The sequence below is a fragment of the Pinus tabuliformis genome, chromosome 8, assembly GCF_031772625.1.
Source record: "Pinus tabuliformis cultivar Carrire ecotype Pingquan chromosome 8, CPIR1, whole genome shotgun sequence".
NCBI lineage: Eukaryota > Viridiplantae > Streptophyta > Pinopsida > Pinales > Pinaceae > Pinus > Pinus tabuliformis.
Window position 1 is genome coordinate 1,681,569,613 of NC_142294.1, and position 16,597 is coordinate 1,681,586,209.

At 40.7% G+C, this 16,597-nt stretch overlaps 1 protein-coding gene across 3 annotated transcripts in view; it reads right to left on the reverse strand.

The window, feature by feature from the left end:
* The window catches only part of LOC149242691 (uncharacterized), a 406,135-nt gene that overhangs the window by 53,094 nt on the left and 336,444 nt on the right, over positions 1 to 16,597 (reverse strand). For 2 of the 3 annotated variants that reach the window (XM_089374304.1, XM_089374306.1), the window contains 3 exons: positions 6,524 to 6,595; positions 6,269 to 6,334; positions 5,716 to 5,894 (listed from right to left, as the gene is read on the reverse strand). In XM_089374304.1, the coding sequence (XP_089230430.1) occupies positions 5,739 to 5,894; positions 6,269 to 6,334; positions 6,524 to 6,595 (294 nt within the window). In that variant the 3' untranslated portion in view covers positions 5,716 to 5,738. The remainder of the gene's footprint in view (positions 1 to 5,715; positions 5,895 to 6,268; positions 6,335 to 6,523; positions 6,596 to 16,597) is intronic. The other variant, XM_089374305.1, reaches the window with a different exon arrangement.

Below are 16,597 nucleotides of genomic sequence, written 5' to 3' on the forward strand. Positions count from 1 at the left end.
CATCCTGTTCATCGCCTCCCCATTCGGAATTTGTATACCCAATGAATTGGACATCATTCCTTCTATCATATTTCAGACAGTAGTTGATGGTTCCTCACAAATATCTCAAAATATGCTTTGCTGCTATCCAATGATCATGCTTCAGCTCCACTTGGAATTGACTGAGTACATTTATTGCAAAACATATGTCTGGTTGAGTATTCACCAAGTACATTAATGAGCCAACAAGTTGTCTATACCTGGAAGGATTCACAAGGCTTGATTCAGATCTCCTTAGTCTCTTCAAGTTTGTGATCATTAGAGTGGTCATAGGTTTACAGTTCATCATGTCGAACTTCTTTAGAATCTCGATCACATAGTTTCCTTGACCCAAATAGACTTAATTTGGTCCTTGCTAGACTTCTAGTCCCAAATAGTAATGCATCAACCCAAGATCCTTCATGTCAAATTCTGCTGCCAGTTATTAATGAGGCAACAAGTTGTCTATACCTGGAAGGATTCACAAGGCTTGATTCAGAACTCCTCAGTCTCTTCAAGTTTTTGATCATCAGAGTGGTCATAGGTTTACAGTCCATCATGTCGAACTTCTTTAGAATCTCGATCACACACTTTCCTTGACCCAAATAGACTTAATTCGGTCCTTGCCAGACTTCTAGTCCCAAATAGTAATGCATCAACCCAAGATCCTTCATGTCAACTTTTGCTGCCAGTTGCTTCTTACATTCTTCAATTCGACCTCCTACACCTGTCAAGAGAAGATCATCTACATACAAAAGAATAATAACAGGTTCATTGTTTACATTGTTTACAACCTTAATATAAAGGTTCAAGTCAGCAGAACTTTTTGTGAAGCCTATTCTATGTAGGTATGCATCCATTCTAGAATACCATGCCCTTGGTGCTTGCTTGAGGCCATATAATGCTTTCTTCAATTTGCAAACATATGCCTTCCTATCTTTGACTTCAAATCCCAAGGTTTGTTATATATAGACTTCCTCATCTATAGTGCCATTCAGAAACGCAACCTTGACATCTATTTGGTGGATGTTCCATCCCATTGATGCTGCCAGAGAGACTAATGATTGAATCGTCGTATATCTTGCTGTTGGAGGAAATGTTTCTTCATAGTTGATGCCTTCAAGTTGAGAGAACCCTCTAGCCAAAAATCTTGCTTTATACTTATCTATATTTCCATCAGCTACATGCTTGATCTTATAGATCCACTTGGAAGTAACCACATATTTTTCTTTGGGCCTAGGTACAATCTCCCAAACTCTATCCTTTATTATAGAATGATACTCTTCATTCATGGCATCCTTCCATTCTCGATGTTCTATAGCCTCTTCAAAAGTGGATGGTTCTGCTTCTATTAATTTTGTCATGTATGTAGCATACCCAAAATACTTCTTGGGTCTCTTACTTTCTCTAAATGATCCTTGTGTTGCCCCATGACCTTCTGCATCAAGTAGTGTGGATTTCAACCAATTAGGTCTTTTCCTTGTTTCGGAAATGACCACGGGTTGAACAGGTTCACTTGGCCCTTCTTCTTCATGGTGTGATCCTTCTCCTTCCTTGTCAACTTCTTCCTCAAACATCAGAAGTTCTTCATCATCAGAATCTATGGAAATTTCTTTTGACTTCTTGAATGCTATACTCTCATCAAATATGACATCACGACTAACTTCAATGTGATGTCCATCTCTCATATAGATTCTATAGGCCTTTGATGAGTTACTATACCCAACAAAAGTCCCCTTCATATCGAAAGAATCCAACTTCTTTCGTTTGTCCTTTGGTATATGAATATATACAGGACACCCAAAGATTCAAAGATGATCTACAAATGATTTCTTCCCAGTGAACACTTCCCCCGGAGTCTTGTTATCTAGAGATCTATGAGGACATCGATTTTGAATGTAGACTGCTGTCTTGGTTACCTCTCCCTGCAGAAACTTAGGTAGATCTTGGTTGTGTAACATTGCTTTTACACTTTCTTCAAAGGATCTGTTCTTTCTTTCTGCGACTCCATTTTGTTCGAGGTTGTATGGGACTATCAACTCCCTCTTAATCCCAGACTCCTTACAAAATGCTATAATCTCTTTAGATGTATATTCTCCTCCATTATCAGATCTTAGTATCTTGATTCTTCTTTCTGTAAGGTTCTCCACTTCAGCCTTGAATCCTTGGTTTTAATCAAGTAAACCCATGTCTTTCTTGAATGATCATCTATGTGAATGTGACATAGTATAGATGGCCTCCAAGTGATTTTGAAGTCATAGGCACACATACATCAGAGTGAATAAGATCCAAGATTTCTTTCGACCACGAAGCACTGCTTCCAAATGGTCTCTAGGTATTCTTACCCAATGCACATTCCTTGGGGAAACCTTCATGATCTTCCTTTAGATTCAGGATTCCATCTACTATGGAATTTAAAATTGGAAGAATTTTGAAATGTAGATGACAAAACCTTCGATGCCAAAGTTCACATGGACTAATCTTAGTGTGAACTAGGGCTTGGTTTACAGGAGATATTAATTTGTAAAGCCTTCCTTCTTGGATACCAATAACTTTAGCTTGATCTATGCTTGAGTCCTGGGACAAATAGAATGTTGTTGAGGTGGATGTTGCTTCCATCCTTGATTTTTATGGAAGTTGATCCAATGCCCTTCAGCGGATAGCTTTTGTTGTGTTCAAGTTCCACATATTAAGTGGATTTTCCTTTCGATAAGGTCTTCAATTGGTTGGGGCGACCAATGATGTTAATGCACCACTATCAATTACCCAGATGTCTTCATCTTGGAATGTACCAGAGAGAGTTGAAAAGAGACCTTCATCCCTTTCATTGATTGATGCCTTCTTTGAAGAGAATATGAGACTCCATGCTTCCTTGATACCTTTCTTGAGAAGGCTTGCAATCTTCTTGAAGAACTTCTTCATTGTAGAGGAGATATTCATGATACCCTTAGAGAACCAAAGCTCTAATACCATGTTGAGAATTCAATAGGGCAATGAATATGTTAATTCTCTTAACTTGATAACTATTTGTGTTATCTTTTTACTTATTAGCTTTGTTCGCTATTATTCCAATGTGCAATACATCAAACAACTACCAAAACAATAAGAACAATGACATAGTATATAGGCTGCAAACCAAGGCCAAAACCCCTCCTCTTGAGGGAAAAACCCGTAAATTTCTTCTTTGTCTTTCAGATCTTTCAATTGATGAATACCATGACCTAGACTCACAAAAATACCCTCCAAGATCAAGTCTACCACGACCTCCAACTACAATATCTTCGACCTTCTAGTAGATCCAAAAATTCTACTCCCCAACAACTGCTACTACTCCTCTAGGAGACTTCGATCTCCCTCTAATAGCCTTCCTCTTGACTTTGCTTGCCTTGACTTGAGTCCTAGGGCTAGTAGGATGCCCTAAGAGACCTTCACTTGCCTTCCCTTCTCTTCTCCTTCAAAATCGAACCCCAGAAGATCCAACGCAGAAAAAACCTAACTTCGACCTTCCCAGAAGAATAGATAAGGCCCAAAAACTTCGACTTCTTCGACTTCCTCTTCTTCACACTTCCTTCTTGACTTCTTCTTCTTCTGCTTCTTTGCATAAGAGATGAGTGAGTGAGTGATCCAAATGGAGGACGAGTTCCTCTTATATATAGGTTTCTTCAAGGTTGGACGTGGCTCTTCATTTAGGCTGACTTGACTCCACATGTGCGAAGTTTGACTGCGATTTTCTGTTTCCAGCGTTGACCAAGTTGCAGGTAGCTTGACTAGCGTTGACCGAGCAACGTTGACCTTGTTTGATTGCGATTTTTCTGGGATTATTTCTGTTTGGGCAGACCACATTCTTTGGCATAGAAACTGAGATTTTCTTGCCATTTGACCAACGTTGCCCGTAGGTTTGACCAGACAAATTTGACTGTGATTGGGCAAGTTAATTTTGTATATTGTACTCTCTTTGCTGAACTTTTGAAGAATAATAAGAGGAATTGATCAAAGGGTTTCCCCACATTGGGGTTCGTCCCTAGCATGCGCCATATCTTGTGTCTTCTTGTCTTGGCTTGTCTTCTGCTTTTTATTTATGTTCTATCTGCATTCACTGTCATGTTAATGTTATTGCTAATTTGGAAATGATATTGGGCTAATAAGAAAAATTGAAGTAAATTGCTCCTAAGCATAGAAAATACCATTGTTATCAAAAAATTAACATAATGCCTATTGTCAAATGATGAATTTAGATGGAACATTGCATAATGTCAAATGATGGATTCCATTTAGTAATTAACTTTTAGATTTTCAGGGGGGGGGGGGGGGGGGGGGAGTTCATCCCCTTGAAGAAGCAACATGTTACAAATACGCCGAAGCGAGCAGATAAGCCGAAGCTGCGGATCCATCACATCAATCATTATACATCATACATTCTCAATAAAGCGCTATAGGCTGCCGCGCAGCAACACATACAGGAATCGAACACAGTCGGGGTGCGAGAAAGCCGACTGCCCCGACCGTTGTACCGTGCACTCATGTGCATAATGCCAAATGATAATTTACAATTTTACATTGATTATTACAGAAATGTCAAATGATAATTCTGATTCATAATATTCTAATATGAAATGATGATCATATTTAGATGTACATTTCATAATCATTAAGATTTACTATTTACTAATTTAGTTATTGACATATTGTCGGGATTTTATTTTTTATTTTTATATATTAAATTTTTAATAATTTTATATTTTTATGACTCTGATGTCCCCCGGTTTCCACGAAATTTCCCTAAATTTTGGGGTTGCTTATATGCATCCCCCTTATGTGTATCCCCACTCCCGCGTTTCCACGCTTGGAAAACTCAGTGGAACATTGCTTAAAAGTCACCAAAATTTTATAAATACTATATGAAATTGTTAGAAATTTGAATTATTTTAAAAAAATACCGCCAAATATTTTATAGCTTGCATATTAAGGATTAGTAAAGATTCACTATGGTTCCTAAACTTTTAGATAAATTTCCATCTTTAAAATTGTCCCTGCTTACCTTTCTTTAGCGCTTGTGTCCTTCTGTTCAGTCCTACTGTTCACAGCACCTGCCTTTTTGACAGCGGGCTCTTATGCCTTGTAGTTTGTCTCAAAAGATTCTCCTATTGTTTTTATGTTAGTAATTTCAGTATGGCTGGTTGTAATTCAAGGGGATAGTGATGTGGAGAAGTGATCAGTTTGGAGGATTTTTTAAGTGTGATGATAGGTTTTTTGACAATTATGGTAGAGCTGCAAATACTCTGTGACTCTTAGTTTTCTGCTTAGGGCCACGGTGCACGTGATGGATGTAATTTTATATTTTCTTCTTGAAAAAAAGATTGTGAATTTTCCTTTGCATAGAAAAAGTTACACAAAACAACTTGACTTAAATTCAAAATTTAAAGTTTCAAATCTAAAGAAAATATGACTAGCAACTTTAAGTGTGAAGAGATTGAGAGAAATGAGGCAAAAAAAGGATATAATATGAATAAACTGGAATATTACATAAAACCCCAAAATGTAGCTTTCTTCACACTTTGCACTGTCCATATCCATCCTCATCATAACATCATAAACCAACATAGCTTTTCTTGATTAATGCCCAGATCCTACTAAGCTAAACTAGATCCCCATACATTTATGATAACCACCAATCAATCTACACTTAAATTCTGGTACCTTCAAGTACATTGTGAGGTTGCTTACTGACAACTCCACAATGAGTTCACTTTGCCTCCACTGTCACCTGTTCCACCAATGTAGGAGACAAGATACAAGATCTGGATCTGCTTGGGACATTTTATTGCTTTCGAAGTGTCAGAGGATCCATTTGAGATCTGTCCTCCGCTTGCCAGAAACTGGAGATGTGATCCACAAATGCGGGGAAGCATCCCTTTAGTTTCCCCATGAGGTTTTCCTTGGTAAGTAAAAAATATATGTTTTTCCATTAATCCAGATCCTAATTTTCAAAAAATCCAGCTGATCTGTATACATATATGGAGCCAGATTCACTTACATGAAACCTAGCTTCCTCCCTAATGGGTCAAGATAGGTGTATTAAATTTATAATGCAATATAAGATGGAATTTTAGTTAGACTCAAAATGCTTCTACGACAATCAAGAGGTACGGTAAAGGGTATTTTTCTTATATGTTATATCTTCAATGTTATTTTCCTTATATCAAGAGTTTGCATCTCTGTAGATAAACCCAGATAGGGAAGGGAGGACAACCTCGATATATAGATTACTTGTTGCTCTAGAAGCTTTTTCAAGCTGTAGTCCCCGGGCAAGTAGCACCTACAAATAATCATGGCAACAAAGGCAAGGGAATCATGACTGAGCATTCTTATTGGATAAAGCTAAGACTCCATGAAAGAGACCATTAAGAACACATTTACATCTGAACCATAGAAAATCGTTTCCCTCTCTGATTCTTATTTTGTTTACACTAATATTTCTTCATGATACTCAAAAAGATAATATTACCTCTGCAACAAAAGCAAGGAGACTGATTACGACCATGCCAATAAACGGGTAGATCCCTGGAAGAACAAATTTCTGAAACCAAGTCGAACAACAAACATGGATCAGGCTTCATTTATAAGTCAGTATACGAACAGAATGAAAATTGAAACAGTAACATTCCCCTGTACAGTTCATTTGAACATGAATCCATTTTTGTAATTCTTTAGGCAAAGTTTCTGTCACAAAGACCAGTGGCATATAATTCTTATAGAAGGGACACTAAGCAAGGAATCCTATATTTTATGATTCAGAATTTAATTATTTCAGCTTCAAAAAGAAGGGCTACCATCCTGTAAAGACTTCCTTAATTGAGACTTTCTTTGCCAAATGCCAAGAATAAAATTTGAGGCAAATACTTTGAGGTTAATTTATCTGGCATCAGCATTACAAACTAGAAACCAGTTTCCCTAGGATCTTTGACTGCCAGTAGAAAGAAAGTCTTTTCCAGAGAGTCACAAATAGAACGCATCTGTTTTGTACTATTCTGTGAATTTGTGGGCAAATTATTCATCATTTGTTCCAGGAAACAGGTTTTCCGAATGACAAAGTGTTAGACTATGAATATCAAAATTTCTAGGGCTTGAAATCCAGTGTCTGCAAATGAACTTTCAGTGCACAAATTTGTCTTCCTGATAGAAGCATGGGAATGAAATAGCAGAACCCTTATTTGGCCTGTAGAATACAGCTTGTCTGAAGTTCACGTCCTTTCCAACAGGGTTTCAGTGCTGAAGTCTGAAAATCTTGTCCTCAACAGACAAAGACACTAAAATTCAGGGAAACCTCCAACCCCTAGTTGACTCTCTTCATGCTGAAATTCTGGACCTCAAAGACGAACAGGAAGATATCAAATCTCAGCAGGTACTACATAAACAGAAAACTGAAACCCAGCTTGATTATTGGATCTACGTAGTTCAGAAAAGACGAGGCCTCACCTCAGGGAGAGGTAGTGGAAGTTGTACAGGGTAAGATAATCGACGAGCAATCCAGGCCAACATAGGAGCTTAATCCAAAGGTTTGGGGACTGTTTCTGCCTCACTTACATACCTAAGTTAATGTGGGAAAAATCCTCAACCCCACTAGGTGTGGCCTTGGTGGCAAAGCTCAGAAAAGGGGTTGTCACCTAATCCTAACTCTCTTCGTTTAGGCTCTCTCCTAGCTAAAGCCAAGGGGGGGTAAACCTTATGGAAGATTCTAAGGATGGCTTGTTAAACGCAACAAGTTCTAGGAGATAATTAGTGGACGAATTAAAGCATCAGCCATTCAAATACTTGAAATGCAACTTGAAGCAAGAAATAAAGACCTAGCAAGTACAAATAATCATGAGCATATAACCACCAATAAATAGATCAATGAAATTCCAGAAATATATCCTACAAGGAAAAGTGATATGAGTAGACCAGTGCCAATGGATATAAACTTGCAACAGATAAATATGCTCAAATAAATGAAAATAATTGCAATAATGGAAATGCTTGCAAGATACACAAGTACAATGAAATGAGAAGCTGCGTTTCTTGAGGAGATTTGGTTTTCCTGAGTGTGTGACAAAAAAATTCGATATCTCCAGATTGAGGGATTCCAGAGGCAGATAGAGCAGCCCAGCATTTTTGCATAGCAGATCTCTAGCTGGACGCAATAGTTTTGCAGCAGTTTGGTAGAGCATAGCTAGCGTCAGGTGAAAGAAGAGCACACACTGAGGGAAAATTTTCTTCAGGGAACTTCTAGTCTCAAGAAGTTCAAATTCCCTTGCAGATCATCAGAAGTTGTAAGCAGAGTTTCTCACTCTAAAAGGGAGTGCGAATAGCCTAGCAACAACTGAGCAGAAGGGAAGAGGATATTTTCGACATTGTTTCAGATGGCCGCTGCTAGGCTTCGAGATCAGGATAGGTTGGATGGTGCTTCCAACTATGTCATCTGGAAGGCAAGGATGTCCTTCCTTTTGGATGAGTTTGGCTAGAAAACATACATAGATGCAGTGGTAGTAGTACCCCAGGATGTAGATCAGCTGAAGGAGTGCAGAAAGGAGATGGAGCGGGCGAAGAGGTTGATCCTAGATGGAATCCGGTATCACATTGTTTCACACAAAGTTGGCAAAGGGATTGCCAAAGAGATTTGGGAGACTCTGTCCACGTTGTACCAGGGCACTTCCGAGCAGCGGAAGATGTACTTAGAAGAGAAGCTGAGATGCATCAAGATGCAGAAGGGGGAAAGCATAGACCAATTCCTCACCAGGATTCAGGAGGTCTGAGACCAGTTGTCAGTTGTTGGGGCAGCGCCTCAACCCACAGAGATAGTGCGATTGGCACTAAATAGTGTCTCCAGGGAGTGGCAGGTGATTGTCCAAAGTATTTTAGGTAGAGATACCTTGCCAAGTTTGGACAAGATGTGGACCGACTTGCAGCAGGAGGAGTTGAGACGAGCTCTATTGAAGAGCTCCATCAGTGGCAGCAGCAGCGGATCGAAGCATGTGAAGGAGAAGGAGAATGTGACCCTCGCATCTAAGGGTCCCAGTCAGGGACAAGGGTAGCAACGAAAGAAGAAGGACCTGTTGAAGGTCAAGTGATTCAAATGTGTTGAGCTCGGTCACTACAATACCCAATGTCCTCTCAAGAAGGGCAAGGAGGAGAAGCAAGACCAACAAGAAGCATCAATAGAGATCGATATGCTTTCCTCCAGGCTATAGGAAGACTTTGCCATGTTTGTTGATATACCCCCAGGAGTGAAGAAGGTTACTTGGTGCTATAGCCCCAGAGTGCTCCAGATGGGTAGGATTCTTGAGGAGGTCCACTTCTTGGATCAATTCCTTGCTACAGGAGCCCACAATTTTCATTAGTAGGATGGATCAGTGGCAGTAGATGCAGTCAGATGCTAGAGTGACAGATGCAGAGTCTAGTAGCAGTTAGATACTGGGGTGCACAGTGTAGGTGTCACAGTGTAGAGTCAACAACAACGCAGATTCCTCAGTGATACCGCAAATACTAGCAGCAGTCAGAGACTCGGGTGACAGATGCATCATACTGATCACAGTTGATTCAGTATTTAGGATGCTTCTCAGTTGCAGTTGTTGTGATTGCAGTAGCAATAGATGAGAGGGAATTGCATTGCAGATGCAGTGTTGGCAGCAGTCCAGCAGTGTCAGCACTAGCACAAATGAGGCTTATATCAGAGTTGCGCAGTGGTTGATGGGTAGCAACAACCAGACATTAGCAACGTGACAAGAGATGATACAAAGACAAGGTGCAGTGGAGCACTAAAACACATTCCTCGCTAAGAGGGAGTGTTAGTTTTTGTAGCATTGGATTTGTTCTAGCCTTGAAATTTTGTGGAGATTCTAGAATACATGAGATCTCCAAAACCCAGAAATCGTTTCTGGAAATTCGGCTTAGGAATGACTTAATTAGATTATTAGTCAGTGTTTAAATATTTCCTAAGTCTAAACTTAGGGAATATGACTAATTAATCAGAACTAATTAAGTCATGGTGTGAATATTCTAGAAACTCACGCGGATAGATTTCAAGTTAATCCTAGCCATTGGTTAAAATCTAATCTTGGTCGTTGAAGTCTCAACAAAGGATTATAAGAAGAAGTCGACAGGCACTTGGAGAAGTGACTTGAGCAATACGATTTCATGACCAGATCGATTTCCTGAGTAGTAGCAGTCAGTTGTCGGAGAGAGAGCCAGTGAGATTGAAGCAGTGAGTGAGGAGCAGTGACAGTGATCCGGAGGAAATATTTTCCAGATCCGGAGAGGCAGTAGCAAGTGAGTTGAATTATCCCAGAAAGGCAGCACTGAGAGACTGCACGGTGCTTCAGTCAAGCAGATCGATTTGGAGAGAAGAAAAACCGTTCTTAGTTCTAGAGGCTGGGAAGGAGTCTTAGAGGGTCAGAGAGACGATTTTCTCAGCTTCCAGAGGCAGAACGACTTCATCTGAGCCCAGCCCGAAGCAAGCCGTTCAGCCAGCTACGCAGAGCAGCGCAGAGGTTGACGCAATGATCCAAGAGGTCGAGTTTTTAATAGGGAAAGTCCAGCCAGTGATTGCCTGTGGGATAAGGGTGTTTCCCTTCAGTATTTTACTCAGATCTTCTTGTTGTTTGGATTGCCAGTTGGGCATCCATAGATGTACTCATATTTGACTGCTGCAAAATAAATAAAACCCTCACTGCTACACCAGTTTTCCCAAGTTGGGGTTTTTTTGGGGACATTTGTCCAAAAATAACTGTGTAAATTTATGTGTGTGCTAGCATTTCTTGCAGCGTTTATTCTTCCACAGTTTTATTGTGTAGGTTGCAGTGTGAGTTATTCAATATTTGCTGTAGGAAATGGTAAATAAATTGTTAAATTTAATTAAGAATTAGGAGAATACTTTCTAGTTGCTGCAACAGGATTTGGGTTTTTGAATTTGCACACAGGCTACAACAAAACTGCTCCTCTAGTTGGTTAGACCTATGAGCTCCAACGACCGTCACTCCGAGCAGCTAAGTGTCCTTCCCTGCACTGTACTTGGGGCTTCACACTTTGGCACTTTCATGCTGCCCTCCAACAAACCTCAAATGCCCAATACCAAGACAACCAATCAACTGTCCAACCTGGACTACATCCACCTAGCATATGAACTTCAAAACATACCTCTAGGGCTAGTGTGGTAGTGTTGTAGGTTGTTGCTCCTGGTTAGGGCTTCCAATAATGCTTGATAGCCCTATCCTTCTACTCCAAAATATTTGTACTCAACTGCGGTCAACCTCAATCATAATCCTTCCTTCCCTTCCTGCCGTCTATAGCTAAACCGCACCCCAATTAGACCTCTCAGCTCCCTGATCTAGGGAGGTATAGAACTGTGTCCTTTTGCTCAAGCATACCAGAAATGCAGCCTTCCCTTTTGAGGATTGTTCCACAATTGACACACCATAAAAACTACCTAGGATTCACTTAACAACTTCGGCCTCTATCTGCACTTGCTCAACCCTTCCTACTTGCGCAAATGTCACAAGGACACTTGGCCCTGTTGTGGGAAGCCTACAATGAAACTCAGCTCCCAAAACAATCCTTGCTTCTGCCTGCACTTGATGTTAGCATTCCATGATTTCATTTTAGGCTGAAGGGAAAAGGATCATAGAGGTAACCACAAACCTCTTTTGGTTGATAGACTGGTCTTCTTCAACCTGAGGGGGCTCCCTCACTGAGCAAACTCAGAGATAAAAGCTTTGAAAAACAAACTTTGACAGAGACCAGATCTAGAAAGTGTTCAGGTTTTTGGTTTGGGGGTGGTAGAGGATTCTAAGGAAACTAATGCAATGTGATCATGACCTTCCTGGTCGATCATGCCTATGCATTTCCCAACTAGCTTTATGTACAGAGGCTTGACTAGTATAGTTTCGAAATAAGAAGGAAATTTGTAGTATAGTAGAATAAGAACATCAAGGCACTCATCTATAATGGCAGAACAAATTACATTTCATTACTGCAACTTGGATGAATGAATATCAAGAGGAAAAGACAAAGCATTCAAAGGTATAAACATTTCATTTGCAACTGAAACATTTCAGAGCAGCTAGACAAGAGCATGTAAAATGAATTCAAGCATAGTTGTTCCATACACCTTTAAAGCAAATTAAGAAGACAACATAAAGGAGATTACACATAAACTAAAGGATAACGATTTCGAAACATTCATACCACAATAATCTCTGCAATATAACTGGAATCTCTTCAACATCAAAGCATACTCATTAATACAGATCACAACATAATACTACAATAGCTCCCAGCAATATTGAAACCAACAACAACCACTTCCATATGTATTAACCAGTTTAAATAGACCAAAACATAATATGATAAATGTCTAGATTCGCTGCATGACTTATCCAACAATGGATCGAAACAAAACTTAAAAAGAGGAAACTTTTTGTTGTTCCAGTGAAAAGTTATGAATCTAACAAACTAGAAATGCTACTACAGTAAACTGATTTGCATTACCTACTTGTGTTCTTCATTTTAACAAGTTATTTTCAGAAATATTAAGAAAATATTAATGCAAATACACTGTAGCCTACACCACTATACAGATCAAGTACTGAAAAATAAATGAGACAACCACACAAAGGACACTTATTTTTGGACTAAACATCCCCGGAAAAACCTAGTGTGGGAAAACCGGTGCAACAAATATGAGGCTTTTATTATTATGCATATTTTTGAATACAACTAGGGTGCCAAATTCGGCTCACCCAACAGAGAATAAACCCGACAGAAGTATATATCCGAAGATAGATATTTTGGCAGATCCAACAACTAGATGAACAAACCCCACATGTGACTGCGCTGTCCCTAGTGTTGTGCAGCGATGGCTACTCCTAGCTCTACACTGGGACTGTGTCACTTCCTCTTGGAGTTGCGTCACCCTCCTGGTGAGCCTTCCCAGCTTAGAAATCGATTTGCTGAATTGATGCCCAATCTGCCTCACAAAAAACCCAGCGCTGCCTTTGCGTAACTGTGTCACCCTCCTGGAGCTGTGCTATCTCTCCCTGGTGCTACACTGCCTCTCTGTTATGTATTCTCGGCCTTGGATGAAAGTCCCACTGCCGAACTACCCCTCTCTGCACTAGAATCTTACTTCGAAATTCTCAGCAAACCACGCCCCAAAATTTCGATCTAGCTCAAGTGCTGCTCTCCTTGTGTGCATTCTCCAACTGACCACAAGCCTTCCTTTATACTTTTCATATTGAGAAATCAATAGTCGTGATCTAATCTCTAATCAATGGCTAAGATTAAATTAGACTCGATCCTCGTCACTTAGAAGCTTCTCACCCATATTTACATTAATTCACTTTAATTATTTTAATTTCCTAAGTTTTAACTTAGGCACCATTAAAAATAAGTAATTATTTGAATAACATGCACTCCGAGTGGAATTTCGCCAAACGATTTCTGGGTCTTGGAGATCTCATGTGTTCTAGCCCCTCCACCAAATTTAGGAGCTAGAGCACATCTGATGCTACTAAAAAATCAACACTCCCTCTTAGCAAGGAATGTGCTCTAGCAATACTTCCCAGCTTTAGTATCACACTGATCCACAACATCGGTCCTCTGCGCTACTGATGCTCGGCCTGCTGCCCTTCATCCATCCGCTGCTGCAATATGTACTGCTGCCCATGAAACTGCGACTGTCATTGCTGTATCTGTACTGCAACTCCCTCTCAATATGTTACATCATGCTGCCCATAGCACTGCCATTGCTAATTGCTGCACTGCAACTCAGTTGCTAAGAAGTAAGCAACTGAAAAGCCACCCAAGAGCTAACATCTTGGTCAGTCTCGATTCCCCTTGATGCTGAAGCTACCTTTGCTGCTAATCTATACTGACCCTCTAATGCTATTGTGCTGCTATTGTATCTATGCTGTGCCTTCCTCACTGCTGCAACACTCCACTGCGCTGCTTCAGATTTTGGCGCTCTAGCTCTGCCACTGTTGCTCCATCATTCTTCATACCAACTGACTCCTATCATTCTGCTACTTTCATTAAGGGCTCCTGTAGCTGTATGTGATCTAAGAGTTTGGGCACCTCAAAGATCCTACCCTTACTGTAGTCCTCCCGACTACAACTCAATATCGCCCCACCTCTTCTCTAGAGGTACAAGAGCAGTCATGGCACAATCATCATCGTCCTCTCACGTTAGCTTTCGTTGGAGCAGCCTTTGAGTCAGAGTTCTCTTCTTTGCCCTTCTTTCGAGGTTACTGCGTGGTGAATGACCCATTTCTCCACATCTGAAGCATCTGACTTTGGATATGTCCTTCTTCTTTCATTTTTGCTACCCTTGTTGTCCCGCTGATGTGAGAGCCGCATCCTGTTAATTTGGGGTAGCATCAGATGTGCTCTAGCCATGAAATTTGACGGAGAGGCTGGGGCACATGAGATCTCCAATACCCAGAAAGGGTTTGGGCAGATTCTAAACAATTCAAGAGATATTAAAATAATTAATATTTCTAATGGAGTCCCTAAGTCTGAACTTAGGGAAAATAAAATAATAATGTGTATTAATATCAATCTGTGTTAGAATGGTCCAAAAGACATGGATCGAGCCAAATCTAATCTTAGCTGTTGATTAGAAACTTAATCTCGGCTGTTGATATGTCAACAGGAAAAGTATAAGAAGAGGCTTGAGGGTCACTTGGAGAATACACCAGAGTGATCAGTCATTCTATTCTCTAGAGCGGGGTTTGCTAAGAGATATAGAATTAGTGATTGGAAGATGCAGCTGAGGGGCATTTGAGTACAGAGAGATAGAGAGGCAGAGATAGTGCCGGGAGAGTAGCGCAGTAGCCAAGGAGAGTGACGTGGAGCCAGCCAAGGTTCATTGAGGGCCACGCAAAGGCAATCGGGAGCTGCGTAGAGCCTCAGAGAGGCCAGCGTTGCTAACGCAGAGGGCCAGAGGGTTGACGTAGGGCCTCCCAATGCTGACGCAGACCCATTCGGGGTGACGCAAGGCCAGCGTGAGGCAGAGAGGGGCTGATGCCGTCCAGAGAGAGGCTGATGCTAGGGTTTTTGGGGCAGATTTGTGCTGAGTGGCTGTTGAAAGGATTATCCGGGGTTTCAACTAGGAGATTTGTCAGAAACTGAGAGGTATTACTGCCAAGGAAATTCTCTGTTGGGTAGGTCAGTTTCGACACCTAGATTGTACTCTGATATTGCTTAATAAGAAAACCCTAAGATAGTTGCCCCAGTTTTCCCACATTGGGTTTTTCTGGGGACATTAGTCCAAAAATAATGTTTTCATATGGCGTGTTTGTTTCTGTTTCTTTTAGTTGTTGATCTATAATATGTTGAGCATGCACTAGTGTTTATTTTCAGTGTTTACATTGTAAATAACTTGTTAACGAAAATAACAAGTAGGTAGGAATAAATCAAATAAAGTGCATGGATGGTTTCTAACTAAGTAAACTTAGAAACTTCAACACATCCTCCTCTTCGTCTTTCTTGATTCTAATCCCTTTGTTGTTGCTTCCTACCTTGGTCAACCGTCTGATCTCTTCTTGTCGAAGAGTTGCCCACATCTCCTCCCAACTGGGAAGAGAAGCCCTGCCCAAGATGCTTTTGACAAAGGTTTCCCAGTCTTCAGTGACTGCATTCAGGGCAATCCTAACCATAAATTCAGCATCTGTGTCGACCCTACGAAAGTTAGCTGGTCACAGATCCTTTGCAACATGAGAAGGAAGGGATTGATTTCTTCTCCCTTCTGCATCTGAAACTGTCTCAGCTGACACTCAAGCAACATCTTCCGCTGAACGAAAGTTCCCTTGTACAATGTGGTTAAGGCCTTCCACATTTCCCTTACTGTGTCTTTCTCAACAATATGTGGGATCACATGATCCTTGACCCTGTCCAAGATCATGCACTTCGCTTTCTCTTGAGCCTCCTCGTACTTCTTGAGAGGATCAACATCAACCGGAACAACAACCGTCCTCAAGGCATCATCCTTGATGTGATTTTTATCCAAAATTGCTAGGATCTTGGCCTTCCAGATGACGAAGTTGGATGCTCCATCCAACGTGTCCTGATTCCTCAGTCCGTTAACAACCATCTCTGCTCAAATGAAGGTCAAACTGGTTCTCTTCTCCCTATTTCGTTGCTGCCCCAACAAAACTCGGATCTGGATTTCTTTGGCGTTAGAAATCCTCTAAGGAATAAGCTCCCTTTGAATTTCGATTTCCTTCACAGAAATCCTTCTGCCGATCACTGTCGAACCACTCCTCTCTAATCTCTCTTTGCTGCTACTCAGCATTGGATCTAAATTTCTTGGCAAGAAATCTTCTACTAATTCCCTCTACTTTGCTTCTGCCACACTAGGTACTGTTTTGCACCAACAGAATCAACACCCCACCAGCAACTCTAGATGAAATTTGCATTGCACCTCTAGCCACGAAAATTGGAAAAACAAGATTCAACAGTCTCTGTGTTGTCCTCTACAACAACAACGTCACCCAATCAGGATGATGCAGGCTCTGGGTGAGCCTCCCTTGGTGATTGCGTCACCCTT